Consider the following 18656-nt stretch of genomic DNA (forward strand, 5'->3'; position numbering starts at 1 on the left):
ATGAGACAGTGAGACAGAGAGAGACAAAAGTTGAAAAACGGGGAAGCTGACGACATTGCAGCAAATCACCCACTGCTGTGCTGATTCTTTTATGGGGACATCACTTTTGTTTTCCGTCACCTTGCATGACTGGCGGTGCATGTTGAAAGTGGCCACAATGCCGTCGGTGACTTCACGCGCACTGCGATCCACCAGGTACTCAGCCAGCCGGGAGACGAGGTAGGTCTTCCCCGTGCCGCTGGGACCGGACAGGACGAGGCGGCGGTGTTTGAGCAGCAGACTGATATAGTGTTGCATCATGGGTTTGGGAATGAGGGTTTCGAATACCAGACTGTCCACACACTTCTCTTTTAAACCTGGACATAGTGAGGGAAAAGTGAGAATCAACTGCACTGTACTAAAAAAAATAAGTTGATGATCTGCTAATCACCCAAGACATATTAGAGTCAGTTGTGCACTTTGATAGTGTGTTTGTGAAGATGTTAACCCTTAGAACACAGAGCATTTACTTTAGGCTGCTTCCATTGCTGTTTAAACATACAGTATATATTGTGCAATATAGAGTACTATAAAAATAATAACAACAATAATAATACATATAAAAAAAGTAATCATAACTATAAAAGAATAATCATTTTCACCAACTACATAAAAACACCTGAGCAAAAAGTACTCCAAATGTTTAAAATCAAATTGAATTAGTGAAATTTGGAAATACGTCACAGTTCAGAGTTCACTTAGCTCATTTTTATGAGCAAAAAGAAAAGAAAAAAAACTGTCTATTTTGTGACTTCTGCACAATTATTGCTACTTTAGAATTATTCTAAAAATTTGATATAAAATGAGTCATCACTTTGTCTCTACGACACAAAAAAAACTTTTTTAAAGCCGGTATATGACACCTATAAGCACACACAGGATGTCCATATAATAAGTTGTGTATTATTCCCACGGCAATTTACAATGGGTACACCTGTGGCTCATACTGTATTAATATATATACATATAGGGTTAATATCTATGTAAAATGTAATGTTAAAAAGAGGAAAATGTATTTCTTTAATCTCCTGTGTTCTAGGGTTAGGGTTAGGGTTATTAGTAACATGGAGCCTGAGAATTCTGCTCTGAAAATAACTTTGCGTGCAGCGGAGCACGTCTGTGCAGCGTCCACCAGCCTGCGGAAGTGTAATGTTCCTCCTTAACGTCTATGGGGCCCATGTGTCTAAGGCTGCTTGGCCAGCTGAGCCTGGCTGCTGCTCTCAGATCAGGTTTCCCAGATCCTCACTGGTCTGCCACTGCTTCCCCAGCTCTGCTCGCATTCCAGCATGAGAAGGTGGAGAAGAGTAAACAGCCGAGCCACAACCTGAGCTCTCCTCACTGAACCACAGCTCTGGTTTGAATCACTGATGGGCTTCACACGTGTGTCTCCAGCATATTAAAAAGTGCTGTTCCAGTAAACGATTAGATGTAATAAGCATCTGTAGTGGTAGGTACTCATCAGCCTCAACATATACATGTTTAAAAATAATGTATGTAAGGATATATTTAAATGTTGAACTGCCACAGTGTCATTTGAGTGTATGTATTCTATATCTGTACATCCAATCTGAACCAAACCTGCTATAATTGATTATAGTCCTGCCCATGTGGAAATATTCAATTAAAAAAAGAAAAACACCCCCTGGTGGTGACAGAAAAGAACATACACTACAATTCTATGTGGGATTATTGTATCTACCTAAGAATTGTTGACATCACTGAAAACATATGGCAGATTATTGGTGGTAAATTTAGATTTATCGTAAAACGTGGTCACCATGGCAACTGTCTGAGAAAAATTGGTCCAAAGCCAACAGATGGTCACATGTTCAAAAAACTTGCAACACGTTAATCACAGCACAATGTACAGTGTGAAGAGGGTCCCAGGACTGTGCAGGGCAAAATGGCTCCACAGTGCCCCCTATACATTTTAAAAACAACAGCCCCTGCAGCTGGTTTGACCGATACAGGATAATTCGAGAAGTAAGCCGGTGTCTGTGTTAAAGTCACTCCACACCCCAACATGTGTACTGACTGTTACTAACATTATTATCAGTGTTATAATTATAGTTACACTTTATCATGTCTTTAAAATGTAATATATTTATGTATTATACTGTATTTTTTTTGAGTTTTTTGTAAGTTTAAATGTGGTTGCTCTAAGCAGAGTGACATAAACTGCACAAAAAAATGAATGCAAAAGGAAAATGAATGACTAACAAAGGAAACCATCAAATCTAAGTGGGTTAATTTGATCAAAAGGTTTGTGGTTTCTTTATTGAAGAGCTGACTGACAATTTATGCGGGAGTGACTTAAAGCATCAGTGCTGAACACTTTATGTTCCAGTTTAATTTAATGAGATAATAACCCAGCTAAAGGCCATTTGGAAGTAAAGCTTCAGTCTTTGTTCACAGACCTTTTAGAGACACAGTGATGCTGCTGGGGCCTCGGGACATGCACCGTGATGGCTGTGGCTCAGGAGATTCTCCTCCCAGCACTCGCTTAATGTGGCCCATACTGTAACTGTAGATGGAGTCAGTAGATAGACCCAGGCTGGAGGTGGGGTCAACTTTGGTTATGTACACCTAGAAGGAAAAAGGATAGAAAATATAAGCATACAATATGACACAACTTGACTTTTTGATGCAGGTGTCAAAGGAGGACGTAATCATGATGTATGGGCGTAACAAGCTCCTGTCCATTAATGCTTTGGTTTAATAGCAAACTTTGGCAAAAATAGCAAACAAAATTAAACCTGTAAAGCAATAAAATATTTCACAACTTCTACTCGTGTGGTCGGGATGTTTGTCACCCTCATGAGGTGACACAGGAACAAGGGAGGAGAATGCTGATAGCAGCAACAGACAAAAAGTAAGACAGAAGTTTGCTAAAAAAAAAAGTCTGTTAGCCTAACAGACGGCAGCTTCAATCAGCATTTCCTAGAAAGTTGTGGACATCCACACAGTGACGTTAAAAGGTAGTCCTTTTTCTGCATCTTAGCTTTCGCCAACGCCCAGTAGATGCTAAATTTAATGTGACAGCTGAATCCCAAATGTGAACACGCTTGAAGCAAACCGTACTCGACATGCTAACACTGAAGCAGGCAGTTGGAAGAGGGAGTCTCACTTTGAAAGCCTGGCTGACCGCTGAATCCAACATAGTCCAGTCCATCCTGCCGTTCACTCTGACAGTGCCCACGAAGAAATCCTGCTGTTTCACCTCCTGTCGATGCAAAGTGCAACAAAACAGATATATTTACAATCACGTTTCGTGAGGTTGCCATACAGCAGGAGTTGAAGACAAAAACGGCATACTTACGTCTTTGAAGACACGCAAGTCTGCAACACAAACCACCACCCTGACACGGTGATCATCTCTCTGCAAGGAAAGGCTGAGAGAATCTGTGGCGTGGACATCTAGCAGGTAAGCAAAAAGAGGGGATTTTATAATTAGCCTTACTGAAGAAAATGCAGGATTTTTAATTTTATAAAAATACTAAAGAAATTTCCCTGTGGCCATTTGTGCTAACAACGATGCAACTCAGTATAAAACAGTACCTGAGCTGCTCCCATCGCTCGGCCCCCTGCTGTAGCTTTTTGGCATGTGCATGGCTACTGACTGTCGTGGTGATGCACCTCCCATTGCAGTGAGACCTGAGGACTGCGAGACGGAGCTGGAGGGACCAGGAGATGGACAGGGGGACACAGTACCCGTCTTCAGGTGGTCATTCTCAGCCTTCAGGTTCTCCACTGTCCTCTGTAGGTGAAATCAGTGGTCATTCAAATGTGTGTATGCAAGTTTATGCATGTAAAGTGAATAATGGAAGAGACAGATTTGATCAAACGCACCTGCATGCTGTTCATGGCCTCCTGCAGCTGCTCCAGTTGATGAGCAGAGCTTAGAGCTTCCAAGCGGATGTCGGTCAGTTTCCTCTCCTTCTCCCACAGCTCTGATTTCAGCTCTGTTACAACATGTTCATCCGCCTCACCTCCTTCACACAGTCTGGAGAGATTTGATTCACACAAGACAATGTTTGAGAACAGAGCAGGTAGCAAGGATGTTATGCAAGTATAATCTGTGGTAACACACTGTCATGTTCAAGGACAACTGTAGATCGAGGTTTACCCTGGTGATGATGGAGAGGTGGAGGATTTAATTGTTGTTGGATCATCACTAGTGTGGTGGATCTTGGGAGAGGAAGGAGCAGAGGATTCTGGGGTAGCGATCTCCTCGATGTCAGCATATGGCCCTGACTTGGGCCCTTTCTTACTGAAGGCCTTATTGAAGGAGCTGCGCAACTGTTCAGAGAAGAGATGAGACGACAATGAGGATGGAATACTCGCTGAAAACTATCGAGTTGCTGTTAAAGTCCTGCTACTGTGTTGTGATATGTCTTTTTACATGTCTCTGCCCTCTTTCTTTATGTAGCCGCCAAAATGTAATATAAAAGTGTACTTTTAGGACATAAATGTAAAACCGTCACATGGTTCTAGGAAATAAAAGTGCTAAAATTATAAATACATGTTTTTTCTCATAATAGTTAATAATGCTAACATCTGACAAACAAGGGCAGCTATAAAACAAAGTTCCTGACAATTCATCATTGAACATGTGATGTCAGCTGTACTACACACAGTGTCTTGGCATTATCACAAATCAATCCAAAAAAACAACAACACTTAAATATACATATTTATCATAACATGGAACAAACAAAGGAAAATCAAGCTTAAAAAGACATGAGTGACACAATATTTTACACACGTTGCACAAGTATGACTCATTAGGGCAATGCAGGCTAGAGAAGGGGTGGGACCCGGTGAGTGGGGGGGTGCAGGGGGGTTTTAGGCAAACGGCTTTATTTACTGTAGCAACATCACTCACCTCCAAGACCTAAAATAAACATCAGGGCAGCATGAAGGAGAGACCAGAGTCAGACTTATTAACAGATTGGGAAAGAGAGAGGAGGAGAATCACACAAGTTCACATTCAGAACAAACTAATACACTGGGGTTTCTCCAGTCAGCTTCACTGAAAAACATTTCATGAACTACATTAATATGTATGTATGTATTTGTTAGTATATTAGTAAGACCCTTAAATCTTGGGATTGTAGTTGCAGCATTTGACTTGTGTGACTTATAACCTTTACTGACAGATGATATGAAGAAAAAATGTTTTATTTGTGAACTACTGCGCATTGTTCTGTGAGTTTATTTGGGGCAACCATGAGTGTGGAGCACACAGCTGTTTATCTAAGTCCTGCCGAGTTTGTCTGCTTAATATCTCTGACTAAACTGTAACATTTTTGCTGTGTTTTCTAATCACTGTGTGTCAGTGAGCCTGCCAGTCCTCCTCACCCAGCTTTTCTTCTTCTTCTTCTTGGCCTCCTGCTCTTTCAGGCTTCCCATACTGGAGTGACTGGTGGTGCTGGTGAGGCTGGAGATGCTTTCCGAAGAGTTCTGGCGATTGATCTGTAGCTCTGAAAACCAGTCGAGTTGAGAGCAAATTTAATATCAAGAGGAAATGTTTTTGAAATTCCCATAATTCATGTCATCCCCCTCATAACATGTACCTTTGGGTGCGATGTCTGGGTTGTTGAGAGCCCCCTGGATGATTTCCTGGGCCTCTGTATTTTTGGCCTTGAGAATATCGATGGTGTCCTTCAGGTCAGTGAGCTCAGAGTCCTGAAGAGGGGAAAGCATCAATGGGTATTCATGTTAGCTTGCAGACTGGTAACTGAACCAAGATTCTCCTGATCCAAGGATTGTGGTATGTCAGTCTGCTTTCAGCAAGGATGGCAGGCTGTGCTGAGTAGCTGATGACACCATGGAAATCCCATCATGCAAACCCTTGACCGGCTATCAAATATACACTAAATCATGATCGTGTTGGTTTGTTTTTTTAAGGATGCGTTCAAGTGTAATGGACTTTTGGACACTCACAGCTGGTACATTGTTCATAAGCAATCAATATATCGCTAATATACCTTTTGCTCAGAGGAGACGGACAGTGTCTGCAGGCGCGCCGTCATCAGTGCCAGGCTCTGTTCAAACGCTGCTACCAGATTAGCCTTTGTGGTAAAGACACAGCGATAAAAGGAAGAGAGAGAGAACAAGAGAGGAGGAGGGGGGTGGAGAGATGTGACAGGTATGAGTCACCATCTGAATCAAATCAGTCTGCAGTCTCACACTCACAGCACACCAACAAATGGCTTTCTCCATCTGCTGTGAAGAAGAGGGAGGGAATGGAGAGGTTGGACAGCTGTGGATGATGTCAGAGATGAAAGAGGTGGTTAGGGTAATGGCAGTGAAGGAAGGCAGCTTTGTGGCACAGTGGGACAAACTCAATCAACCTATTGCAGCGTGTTTGACCTCGAGGCTAAAAGGTCTCACTCAGTTGCCGGTGACGATAATGTTAAAAAAAGTTTTAATTATATTGTTCGGCTTTATCTCAATTTGTGGGGCTTATATGTACTACATGTCAAGATGTATGGACAGTTAATCCAATAAATCAAGTTTGGAGACAGCACATTCAGTATTTTTCATAAACACAATCTACATTATATACACTTTATTGGTGTTGAAGCAGTGTTGTTTTCAGTGCATTTAGCAGAACCTTATTTTACTGTTCTACAAGATCATTAGCTTATCACAAGCTTCAAAGTAGGCATTATGAGGGCGGACTGTACCACACAGCAAACCCAACAGATGCGTGATGGTTTTGGCGTCCAATCAGACTGATGGAGAAGAGAAAAAAAGTCCTCTGAAAGCAGCGCTCCAACAAACCTGGCCTAGCTGCTACACCCAGCATCCAGAGGTGCGGGTCAGCGGTAACGAATGCAGGGGACAGCAGCCAGTCCAGCAGGCAGAAGGATAAAGGAGAGGGACAGGAGTATTAGGAGGTGTCATATAAATACAAAACAAATACACCCACACTAGGTCACTGTGTTTTCTATATCTTTATATGTATATATACAAGTTATTGGAAAGTTAAGAAAATCTGGTGAGCAAAATAAGTGCTGCACAGTGAGAAGTCAGGGTTGGGAAGTCTGTCAAGCAAAAACCTATGGAAAGAAATTAAGTTAAAAAAGAGAATTAATGTCATCATGAACACAAAGTACCAAGGGCCAAACTGTCTCCTCATGAGTCCTGGTGTGCTGACTAAAGGACACTTACTTACCAAATGGACTCATGACAAAAATAGAAAAGAAAAATTGCTCACATTGGCAGAAAGTTGCATGGTCAAGTTGGCGACCTTTTCCTGGGAGACTTCCAGCTCGCGCCTCAACTTGCGGATTTGCTGTGAACAAAGTGTTGGAGTAAGACTGAGCTTTGACAGGCATCATATTCATTAAACAGGAGCATGGACAAAAGGAGAGAGAGGAGCTGGATGTGGGAATTAATATAACGATGAAATGATGATCATGTTCAAAACGAGAAAATATGAAAGGTATTGCTCCAAAACGGAAACTTTTCACAAACAATAGGCCATTGTCATGGCAGCCATTTTGACATTTGTCATCATTAATTTCATTATTTACACTTGTGATTTTCCATTTTCAAAGGGCTCATTTAAAGCTCGAGTCTGAAATGTGTTTCTGTAAAACTTTTACTTTTACTTTGACTTGTTATTTCTTCAAATCCATTTGATGTTCAGACGGTGATCAACAAATCATTTTCTATAGGAAAATATTTTAAATATCTGATGTTGATGATGCAATGGCAGGCTCATCAAAGTGTTCAAGAAACAAATTAGGGACTACAGCTTTAAATACTTTTGAAACCAACAGGAAATGTTATAATGATGGGATATCAATGGATTTTCACCACTCCTTTCATGCATCCAACAGTTTTCATCATGTCTGAAAATGTTATGATTCCATTTTAGCAGATGGCAAAGAATATCAATATTGATGAGTGACATTATGAGCTCCTGAAATAGAGATCTGCGGTCATAGACTCAGTGAGCCTTGACGACACAACATCATGATCCATGGACCATATTCAACAAGGAGATGACATACACACGCAGTGTGGGGATGAAGAGTTTTGACACAGTGGCCTTACCTCCCCTTGTATCCTCTCCTCATTCTAATGCAGGCATGGTAAAAGCCAAATAAACAGTGAAGAGGAACAGGGCAGAGAGTTATTTTTTAGGTGAGAACTGTGACGATAACTGAGACATACTGTGCATCTACTACAGCCAAAACATTTCCCTGTATTGGCTCAAATGGCGGAATCTTAATAATCTATGCTGTTAAACTTTCTAATCGTAAAAAACAAAGCAAAGGAGACATTATATTTTGGAAGCAAAGACTGGAAACCAAGCAGATTGGGAGAATTTGGCAGTTTGAAATCAGATTTTAGTGGACAGGGATTTGAATCCCCAATGCAGAGGACAGAGAGACATGCTGTGTTGTTCGTGCAATCTGTATAATGACTAAGAATGTGTGCAATTAGTTGACTGGACAATTAAATATCAGCACCGAAAACACTTTATTATTGAAACAAATTAATAGTTTATAAGTTTATGTTGTAAATAAAATACGAGCATTGTTGTCAGTGTTCTGATACAGTCTGTGTCATAATGGACTGACTGTATCTGACAGAAATAGAGCTGCTAACAACATAAAACACCATGGGGTTTCCAGAAATGTTTGGTGGATTTTGGGACCACTTCATGAATTTTTTATGCAGAGGAAAAAAAAAAACATAATTAGAACAAAGACAAAAGGGCTAAACTCTGTAATTAAAATGGTAGAATCTACTCACCGAGGAATAGTTTGATGATGCATTCGATGCCAAAGAGAGTACGGAGCCGTGTACTGTGAAAAAGGCAAAGTGGACATTAATACAATTAAGAACTAATGAATGATACAGTATAATTAAACTTTGTCTGTAATTCAAAATAATACAAACTATAATAGTGCAGAGATTAAACACTTGTTACAACATTGAATGATTTATCTTATTAAAACATGATTATGCAACTACGTAAACAAACCCTTTATTATTCTATCAAATATAACCTGCATTTTGTCTAAAAAGTGTACTAAAAAACTGGCATGTTTCATTAGTTTCTTGTCATGCTTACATTTGGGTCACTACAGTGCTTTGAAATACTTGAGTTACTTTTAATACAAACATAAAATGGAGGTGCAAAACCAGTGATATCCTAACATTTTACATAGTAGATCGACAATAGTATGAGTGCAGAGTGCAGTTTGATTTCGAGGTCGTGCTGGGCTCACCATCTTCCCCTGGTTCGCGGAAAGACCCTGACCGCATCATGCTTTTTGGCCGGTCAGCGATCAACATGCTGCTGCCCATGGGGGAGGATACATAGAGCTCACAGGTCGAGTCACTGGGGGGGCCTATGCTGTTTGAACGAGATATCCTTGGAGTGCCAATGGAAATGGGGGCAACTATCACAAAAGAGGCACATTTGGTAAAACGGTGAGTGGAACAACAATAAAACTGGTGGATCACACACACAGTTAAACCCACACACACACACAAAAGGCCTACACCTTGGTATAACCCCCTTATTCTGATGACTCAGTGAAAGGCAAAACCATGGTTCCACAACACTCATAGAGATAAATATAGCCTGTTGACCCCCTATTGCCTTCAACTTGTGCATATTTCAGACTTGAACTAAAGTCCATGTGAGTACAGTTATAGGCTTATCATATTCACAGGGTCACATTTGATATTCTACCATTTAGCCACTACTTCACAACTTGGATATGACAGAATCCACTGTTGACAAACGGTGTCAACATTTCTTAAGTGTAAAAGCCCCGACTATCTACGCCGTATCTTCTCCGCTGATTAATTGTCAAGAATTAGACGGATGACTTATCAAAGATTAGTTTTCAAAGCTGAAATAGTGGGTGTTTTTAGAACTTGGCTGCCAAGTAGACTCACCCACGTTGGTGAGGGGAGTCTTGCCAGAGGACGAGTGGAGCTGGCGAGAGGGAGAAGGCAGCTGAGGGGGGCTTTCACTCTCCGTCATGCTGACTATGTTGTGGGAGTGGCGCCTTCCCGGTTTGCTTCCTTCACTCTCTGAGAGGCTTGAGCTATAGCGTCTGAGAAAAGAGGGATTATTTTAACATCGAACAATGGAGATGCAGCACATTCTTATTCTTATTATAAATAAAGAAGTGTTTAGACTTACTCTAAACCTTTCTTTGGCAAGGTATTCCGGTCTGTTTGCAAGCTGAGAAATGAGAACCAAAACATCAGTTTGGGTTTGTATGATGATACAAAACTGAGCAGTTTATCATCCATACATGTTAGAACGTCTTCCCATACTGCAGTGTAGGCATTTAAGACATTCTTTGGCCCTTTATCCAATGGACTCAACCTAAATGACAGCTCAGATTTTCTGTTCCAAGAAAAGGCATATCAATCTAAAGGCATAAATATGGGAGGATTCGAAGTCAGCTGCCAAGAAACTTGCAGCACAATGTTGAAACACTGAATTTCGTAATTTCAAAAGGAGGAAAATTGATTTATTAACATTTTTTCCCATGAAGGACTGGAGCATTAAGAGTTTCTGGGTCACATTGAATGAGAGAAAAAACAGAGATAAGCGAGCCAGACTAAACCCGTCAACTGATACTCACACACATGCTTACTCGTCATCTCAACTCATAAATAAGAGCTCACTTTCCTCATTGAAACAATAACACAGTGGACAAAACCTCTCACCCACTGAACATCAAATACTTCTGCTACTTGCCTCTCTGAGAGGTTGAGGGATGTTCTGCTCCCACCCCCCCAGGTTCCAGTACCCCTCTCCTCCTTGTCATGCATCTCAGCTGAGATAAATCTCGCACTGGCAGGAACGCTCATCTGCAGCGGCAGGGACTCCAGGCTGCGGTGCATGCCAGACAGCTTGGGGTAGAGCAGTGGCGACGGACTCAGGCTCAGGCTGTCACTGGTGTAGGAACAGGAATCGATGTGGAGAACAGGAGCCGGACTGGGGGTGAGGCGGATCGCTGTGTGGGAGCCAGCCAAGTCCTGAAGTTTGGCGTACGAGGGGACTTTGGGTGGAAGGTCGTGGATGGTCACGCAGGAGTCAAGACTGTTGGAGTTGACCTTGTCCAGGTGAGCCAGGCTGGGTGGACGACCCAGAGACTTAGTGTTGAGCATCCTGTGAATGAAGCAGAAGAAAAACAGAAACACATGTATACAATTGTATACAAAATAAGGTTGGTACTTTTGTGTATGTGTGTGGTGGGTAATGCACATTAAAACAACTTTCCACTTATTTCTACTGATGTATACTGTGTCAGATGTTTTGAGATGACTGACTCCAAGAAGTCTGCCTCAAAAACATAATTTTGAACAAATCATTTCCTCATCGACTCTGGAGCATTTCTGTTTTTAGAAAGCAGTTCCAGAAAATAAAATGATCAGTAAGCACAGTGGTTTGTTTAGACTAGCTGGGACAACGTTTGAGGAAAGAGGACATTTTTTTGGTTTTAAACCCTGTGGGCATTACAAATGAGACTCCATCCCAAAGCATTAGTACATTCTGGGAATATACACTGTTAGGTGAAATGTAGTATTTTAAGTTGAGTGTACAGAGCAGAATATAAATGAGAGACCTTGGTGTGGTGGGTGATGACAGTTCAGGGTATTTGCTACTGCCCCTCCTCAGTCCATGCAGTTTTAAGGTAGATTCTCCTGTGGACTCTGACTGAGTGTCCTCTCGCTTCAGAGAGCCACAGTCCATGTCAGCTCCCACAGCCTTAGCTTTGGCTCTCTCCTTTTCCTTCTCTCGGTCGGTCTGATTCACTGGGCCTATACTGGTCCGAGCAGTCATTTTACTGCTGCAGCTACTAAGCTCTTTCATCCTGGGGCCTGCAGAGGCCATGGGCACAGGTTTCAGGCTCAACAGACTGGGGTCAATGGTACTGCTAATAGGCCGAACTGCAGGGCGACCGATCACGCTGAGCGTGCTTGACTTGGCCGGTCGAGGAAGGCTGCGGTACTGGATGCTGTTCCTGGCGTTTGGCCCCAGGAAACTCTGCTCACTGCTCGCATCGAAACTGTTCTTTCGACCTGAAGGTGTTCCTCCTCCAACAGGCTTTGCAGGAATGCCAGATGACTTGGGTGTTTTCCCCACAGTAGCAGAGCCACTGGAGATGGTGGTGCCCCCTGCTGTCATAACAGTGGCTGTACCAGTGGCCATGGGGGGTTTTTTGTACCCAAAGGAGGCTCCGGCAGTGGGTTTTATTAAACCTGACGGAGGCTTGCGGTGCTCTCCGTGATGATCCCTGCCAGCGTCAGAACGAGACCGTTGTAGACCTGCAGCTTTAAGAGACATCTTGGATTTGTCCAGTGGTTTCTCACTTCTAGCGGCTGCATAAAGAAGGAAAGAACAACATGGCACAGTTAGTGAGTAACATTATTTTTTAATTACAACTAAAAACATTTAAATTCTTAGATACCAAAAAGATGAATGAATGGAGTTTCATAAGCCACATATCACAGTAAATCTCATAAAATAAATGATTCTGAGCTATTTTGGTTGTCTTTGAATGCTTACGAGTACATTGAATTACCATGCCTCTCATAACAAAATTGCCTATACATCTCCAGACAGTGACATTTTCACTTTAACAAAGTATGTAAACACATTCTACACAAAAAACAAAACCATATGATTTAATCACTAGCATAATAGGAGAATCCTGAGCATTAATACTGACCATTAAAGATGAAAATTAAAAGGTTATATTAACAGAGGAGGGTCAACGGTTATATTATCGTTTCAGTCATTTCCCTTGAGGCTAAAAATAAAGTCATAACTATAGTGCTTCAATAAAAGCAAATACAACACATCTGAAGTCATTGTGTAGGCCTAAAATAAAGTACCTCCATTATGCATGTTTTGTTTTTCCTTCAAACTACACTCAAACCCCAATCAGAACTCATTTTGTTCAATTTGATTTTCAAAGCAGAAATCGAGTCAAACATGCACATGTTGATGTTTGAAGTCAAATTGAATCTCCTGTTTAACGATTTAAGGAATGTTTTTGTTGGGACATGAATATGAAAACAAATATCCATGTCTCCACACACATAAAGAGCTTTCACAGGCCTTAAAAGAAACATGTCTTTGTGTTAGGGCTCCAGACATTGGTTGCACTGGTGCAATTTGGGTGCACCCACATTTCTCTATGTGCTGCCTTCAGTGCCACAATTTTAAGGGTTGTCTTTCTGTAATTTCCCATTATGCAATCATACTTATGTAAATTATTGCAAACAACAACAAGTTAAAAGATTTATGTATGTGAACAGGGAAACACCTGACTGTTTTGTAGTGGTTATATGATGACTATAAAGGGGCATACAAACAACAATGGTCATACTCTAAAGGCCTGCTTTGGGCCATTATATCTCTATTTCTCTCAATTAAATGTTTATATGGTGTTTCGTTTTCAGCTGACCACTGTGCTAAAAATCAAAGCTCAGGGGTGAACTTCTCCTTTCATTTTGACACCATGCAAATATCCATTATGGCTGTTTTTTAAGACATACTCTGTTCTACATTTGGAATCAGTACACAGAGATAATGCATTATGGATAACACGGATTGCATTGATAAAACAAAGTTAACTGTTGCAGCAATCTAAAAAACAAAAACAGTAAGACTATGACAGAGAAGGAAAATAAGTATTAAACTCTCACTTGCGACTTTGAGCATGCTCTGAGATGTATGGGTGATGGGAGAGGTCACGCCCACAGGAGGATTACGACTCTTCTTGAAGCTCCCCGGTTGACCAAAACCTTGAGGCTTCTTCATTTCACATTTACTCCCCGATTCTTCGCCGATACTCGGCGGTTTCTTTCTCCATTTGCTTGGGACTTCCGTCTTGAGACTCCCGGTGTCATAGCTGCTGCTGCTGAGCTTGGCGTTGGCTTTGCCATCCTCGCTATACCAGGACAGCCCGCTTTCCACCAGGGAGCGCTTCTCTGCATCAGTGCGGAGCTGCGCAGAGGAAGGGAAAAGGCAGAGTGAGTGTGGCAGTCTGTAGAATTGACTGTACTCTGTAATCTGTGTTTCATCTAAGCTCTATACCAGAGAGAGAGGGGGGGAAAGAGAATAAAAACTGGAAAGAAAAGTATTCTCTGTTTTAACATTTTTAGATACAAACCAATTGCTAAATCCAAAGCTTACGCTATTTAATGTGTCACTACCCAGAGGACAAAAATAAAATGACGTCAGAGGGAGGCAGCACTGAGGACAAAACTGGACATGCTGCTTATTGGCACACTATTAATAAGATGTAGAGCGACAGGCGGCTCATTGAGCACCACTGATGTTAATTTCTTCTTTGCAAGTCAGCACTAATCCTACAGTTGTGTAAATAGTTACCCTGTGAGAAAGACAGGAGCCACTACGTCTGCCCCAAAGTGGATTTTCTCCATTTGGAATGAGATTTTTGGCCGATATACTTTTCTCCCTCCGCCTCAAACATGAAACTGCTGTGCTTTGAACAGAGAAACTACAGAAGCACTGAAGGCTCTGCCCTGTGAGCAATGCGTGTGACTCTACTTTCATCGTAATGACAGAGGTGAGGCCATGTGGTGTTTTTTCGTGGCCTTTGTCAAGCAAACCGGAATCATAATTTAACACAATATAAAGGTAAATCACAGAATGTGGCAGCAAAAAGTAAAAGGCTGAAAGTAAAAGGCTGTAATCTTCAGCATTGGTTTTTGCAAACATCACAAGATGGAGGAAGATGATCACAATGTGATGTTAAGTGTCGGGTACAGTGTTTCAGCTCACCATGGCAGAAGAGTTGCGCCTGGAGCCCAGCGGTGTGTTCGGCAGAGAGTTCAGCGAGGAGCTGGCATTGAACTCCTCTGAGCTGAGGTTGTCCGAGCCATCGCCGTCGCTGAGGCCACTGCTAATGGAGCTGCTCTCGTCCCAACTGAAACAATAAAATGATGACACTGATAAAAGTGCTCTTCTCAAATAAATGACAACAATGAATGTAAAACTGACTGAAGCTCAGAAAGAAATCACTGTGAAGGTAGAAAAGGGCTGGTTACAAGTGTGATACATCCATCTCAAACAGAATTGGATAGTTTGGTAAAGGTTTATTTATAAACCAAACACTTTAGATTAGGGAACACATATTCACCATTAACTAGGTGCTTACTAACATATATAAGTAGCATACTAGCCTTTTTCGTAATTATTAAGCATGTATTAACACCTTATTCCACATAGCCGCATTCTACCTCTATTACGACATGAATTAAGATTGTGTGTTAATATACGTGCTTAATATTTACTAATAAAGGTCTAGTATGCTACTTATATGCATGTTTGTCAGCACCAAGTTAATGGTGAATATGTGTTCCTTAATATAAAGTGCTATCCTTATTTTTATGACTTTTCAACCATTGATATGCTGCACAATGATTTTAGTCACTTTATTGCTTTATGCTCCACATGAGGGTTGGGGAAGCTGGAGCCAATCCCAACAGACATAGGGCAAAAAGCAGGGTACACCCTGGACTGGACAGGTCACCAGTCCATCTCAGGGCCAACAAACTTCAGACTTCCAACAACCATTCACTAGTACCAGGAGAAAACCCACACACACATGGGTACAGTCGGAGTCTTTTTGCTAAAATGCTACAGTGCCATTTGCTCTAAATATTACAATATTCTATTTTAAACAAAATCTACTTATCCACTTCATCTCAATTTTATAAATCCCCCATGACAGCAAAGATATAGCAAATCTTTAACTACAGGAGAAACTTTGCAGGGTATGTGCTGTGTGAAGGGATAATGTATGCGTGTCTGACAGCTTGGGGTTTTAGTGGTGCACTCTAAAGATGCAGAGATAGGCGACTGAACCCTCCTGACCCTTCCTGCTGTCCCACAACCCAGTACTGCATCATCCCGAAACAAATGCAGCCACAGTCCAAGGAAAGCAGGGATGGGCAGCTCGACACCGCCAAGAGAAAACTGCTCACTGGGCATCAGAGTTAAAAGCAAATCACTGTGCGGAGTTCAGTACGAGACGCAGCCTCTCAGTCAACCCCGACTTCACATGAGAGTTCAGCAGAGTTGAAAATTGAACAGTAAAACATTTTTTATGCGCTTTAGAAGAGCAATTATACCTCAGTGAATAAAACAAATATCTCCTGAAGGTTAAATCACCATTTCTTCTGGCAAACACAGGTGGTAATCAACTTTGTGTTGGCGCACAAAAATTGTGGCACAGTGGAAAAGGTACATTAATAAGAGCCTTTAAAAGTGAAGCCACTGCTCCAGCTGAATCACTTCTTTTCCCTTTCCGTTTACTTTTCCTCACTGGGTTGAAAATGCACTTTGTGGCTCAGCAGTCTGCAATTAGCAGAGACACAGAGCACGGAAAAATCATAGAAAAATACAGGGAGACAAAAATGGCGTGTACACATCCAGAGCCGGATTTCATCGCATGACTGGATTTGAGTCGTCGTCGTCACTCACGCGAACTTCATAATGCTTTTAATTTAAAACTCTGATGCATTAGCGGCCACAGGTATGTGACCTTTTTTTTTTAAAAACACCATATTCTCCCCTACCATCAATAACAAGTATTAATTTAGATTTACACTGAGTGCAGATGTCTGTGGTATGTTAGAACAATACCACCTCTGTCAGGAGCAACACAGGGGCCATGAATAACCCCACGGGGATGCCAGGCTGAGAAGAGGCAGGAGGGGCTGTGGGCTGTTGATATTACAAGCCAAACTGTCTGCTCTCAGGGGTGAAATCCAGACAGGGGAGAGGGTGGGAGTATACTCCAGCACACTGCATACTTCATACACAGGGTGGCAATTAACTTTTTGTGTTCTGTGGCACAACTCCAAACTCCGTCTGATATGTGTGCGTCTGTGTTATTAGTCAAGCGAGGCTGTCGTGAAAGTGTTTTGATTTAAGCCGAGTGTAGGATACCGAGGACACACACGGGAACACAAATCCTGAAAGCACCTATAGAACACGGAGCAATTCACAGTAGATAAATCACAGATAAAAATCATGGATTTAAACTCACATGTCCATCCATCATACATATAATATACTATCATAATACTTAAAACAGTGTGTGGAGCTTTGCTGTGGAGTGGTTTGTGTGATATCTTGACCTGCATCTTGTAGCATGTATGTATGTATGTTTACATACATACATACATACATACATACATACATACATATACACACATATACATACTTACATATGTACATAATATGTATATATTATATACATACACATATATACGGACATATATACACACACACATAGTTAAATCTGATACAGCTTTGAACCTTAAAACTGCATAAAATTGCACACAAGACGGATGCATCACTCCTTGGCACTGTGTGCTTGTTGTGTGCTGCATGAAGGACAGTAAAGACAAGGCCGCTGGAAATGCGTGCCATGGGCTGAGTGAGTGGTGAAGACGTCCTCTATTATACAGATAGCTGTGGTAACAGCACCGCAGTGTTCTCTAAAGAAAAAATGTGACCACAGATGTTGTACCACAGTGTCAACATATAAATCGTCCTGCACTTTTCTCCATGACAGTCTTCATTCAGCGTCACGTTTGCACTCTCCACACGCGTCAAAATGCTCAATTAAGTAATATATTGACTGAACTGCAGTGTGGGCTTATTGCATCAGATTGTCAATCATGTAAAAAAAGAATCTGCAACTTAACTTTGTTTATTGGCTGTGTTCTGTATTCAACTTTTGCCAGACATGTAAAAGTGATTTTAATCTTAATGTGACCTCCTCATAAAATAAAGGGTGTGTTTAAATGTGCTAAAATGCTTAATGGAGTCTTGGTAAAACAGACTTGTTTAATCAGTAAAAGTTCTGTTCACCTCATGTGCAGTAAGTCGGGACAGTGTGGAATGCACCCAGAAACTAAGGAAGCTAAATGGAACTTAGCCATTTAATGATTACTGACACCTGTAATTGTCCCACTATGACCTGGCAACATGGCTGCCGTCCAATTGGTCCATTGATGGACCTAATATTCAAGCTACATTATCTCATTAAAAGAAATTAAGCTCTAAAAATAGAGCAGAATCAGCCTAAAATATTTTGACACTCATTAATCGGCTTTAATTACACTGTTAAGCCACTTAATGAAATTACTGCAACAGTGGAAAAGAAAATTCCAATTTATAAACATACTGACTGAAGTCCATTAAAAAAAAAATACGTCATTCTAAATACAGTAAAATCTGCCGAATTAATCTTGAACTCATGCGTGTCAATAAAATGTAACGTGTTGTATTCAACTTGGTGGTAACATGCTCCGATTACGGATCTCTTTCAATAGTTTAAGTATAATATTATTCATTAACGTACCAAAAAAAACAGTTTAACCAGAGTTACACTAGCCGAATTAAACTGCTAGTCATGCGTGAGTTATCGGCTAATGTCACTCACCAGTAAATTATTTTTAAAAGCCATGACACACCATATTAAAACAATGTCGGAAAAGTTGTCTCGTCAGTGAGTCACTGATGTAATAATCACCTTTACCTTGGCGTAAAACGCACCGTTCTTCTCGCTTTC

The 18656-nt window shown here is 41.3% G+C and overlaps 1 protein-coding gene and 1 long non-coding RNA gene across 2 annotated transcripts in view; one reads left to right on the forward strand and one right to left on the reverse strand.

Moving 5' to 3' along the window:
- Positions 1–18656, reverse strand: part of nav1b (neuron navigator 1b) — a 46623-nt gene that overhangs the window by 5302 nt on the left and 22665 nt on the right. Inside the window, 20 exon segments of the mRNA XM_083892813.1 lie at positions 121–356; positions 2457–2625; positions 3167–3262; positions 3359–3456; positions 3598–3796; positions 3889–4042; positions 4166–4338; positions 5401–5520; positions 5611–5727; positions 6030–6113; positions 7265–7342; positions 8110–8133; positions 8815–8867; positions 9294–9467; positions 9973–10133; positions 10223–10264; positions 10790–11203; positions 11661–12417; positions 13750–14050; positions 14852–14996. Coding sequence (XP_083748939.1) covers positions 121–356; positions 2457–2625; positions 3167–3262; positions 3359–3456; positions 3598–3796; positions 3889–4042; positions 4166–4338; positions 5401–5520; positions 5611–5727; positions 6030–6113; positions 7265–7342; positions 8110–8133; positions 8815–8867; positions 9294–9467; positions 9973–10133; positions 10223–10264; positions 10790–11203; positions 11661–12417; positions 13750–14050; positions 14852–14996 — 3595 coding nt within the window.
- Positions 8089–10945, forward strand: LOC310929940. Its single transcript, XR_014592883.1, has 3 exons — positions 8089–8199; positions 9351–9498; positions 10832–10945. It is a non-coding gene; the product is annotated as an uncharacterized lncRNA (long non-coding RNA).

Source organism: Microchirus variegatus, assembly GCF_963457635.1.
Source record: "Microchirus variegatus genome assembly, chromosome: 7".
Taxonomy (NCBI): Eukaryota; Metazoa; Chordata; class Actinopteri; order Pleuronectiformes; family Soleidae; genus Microchirus; species Microchirus variegatus.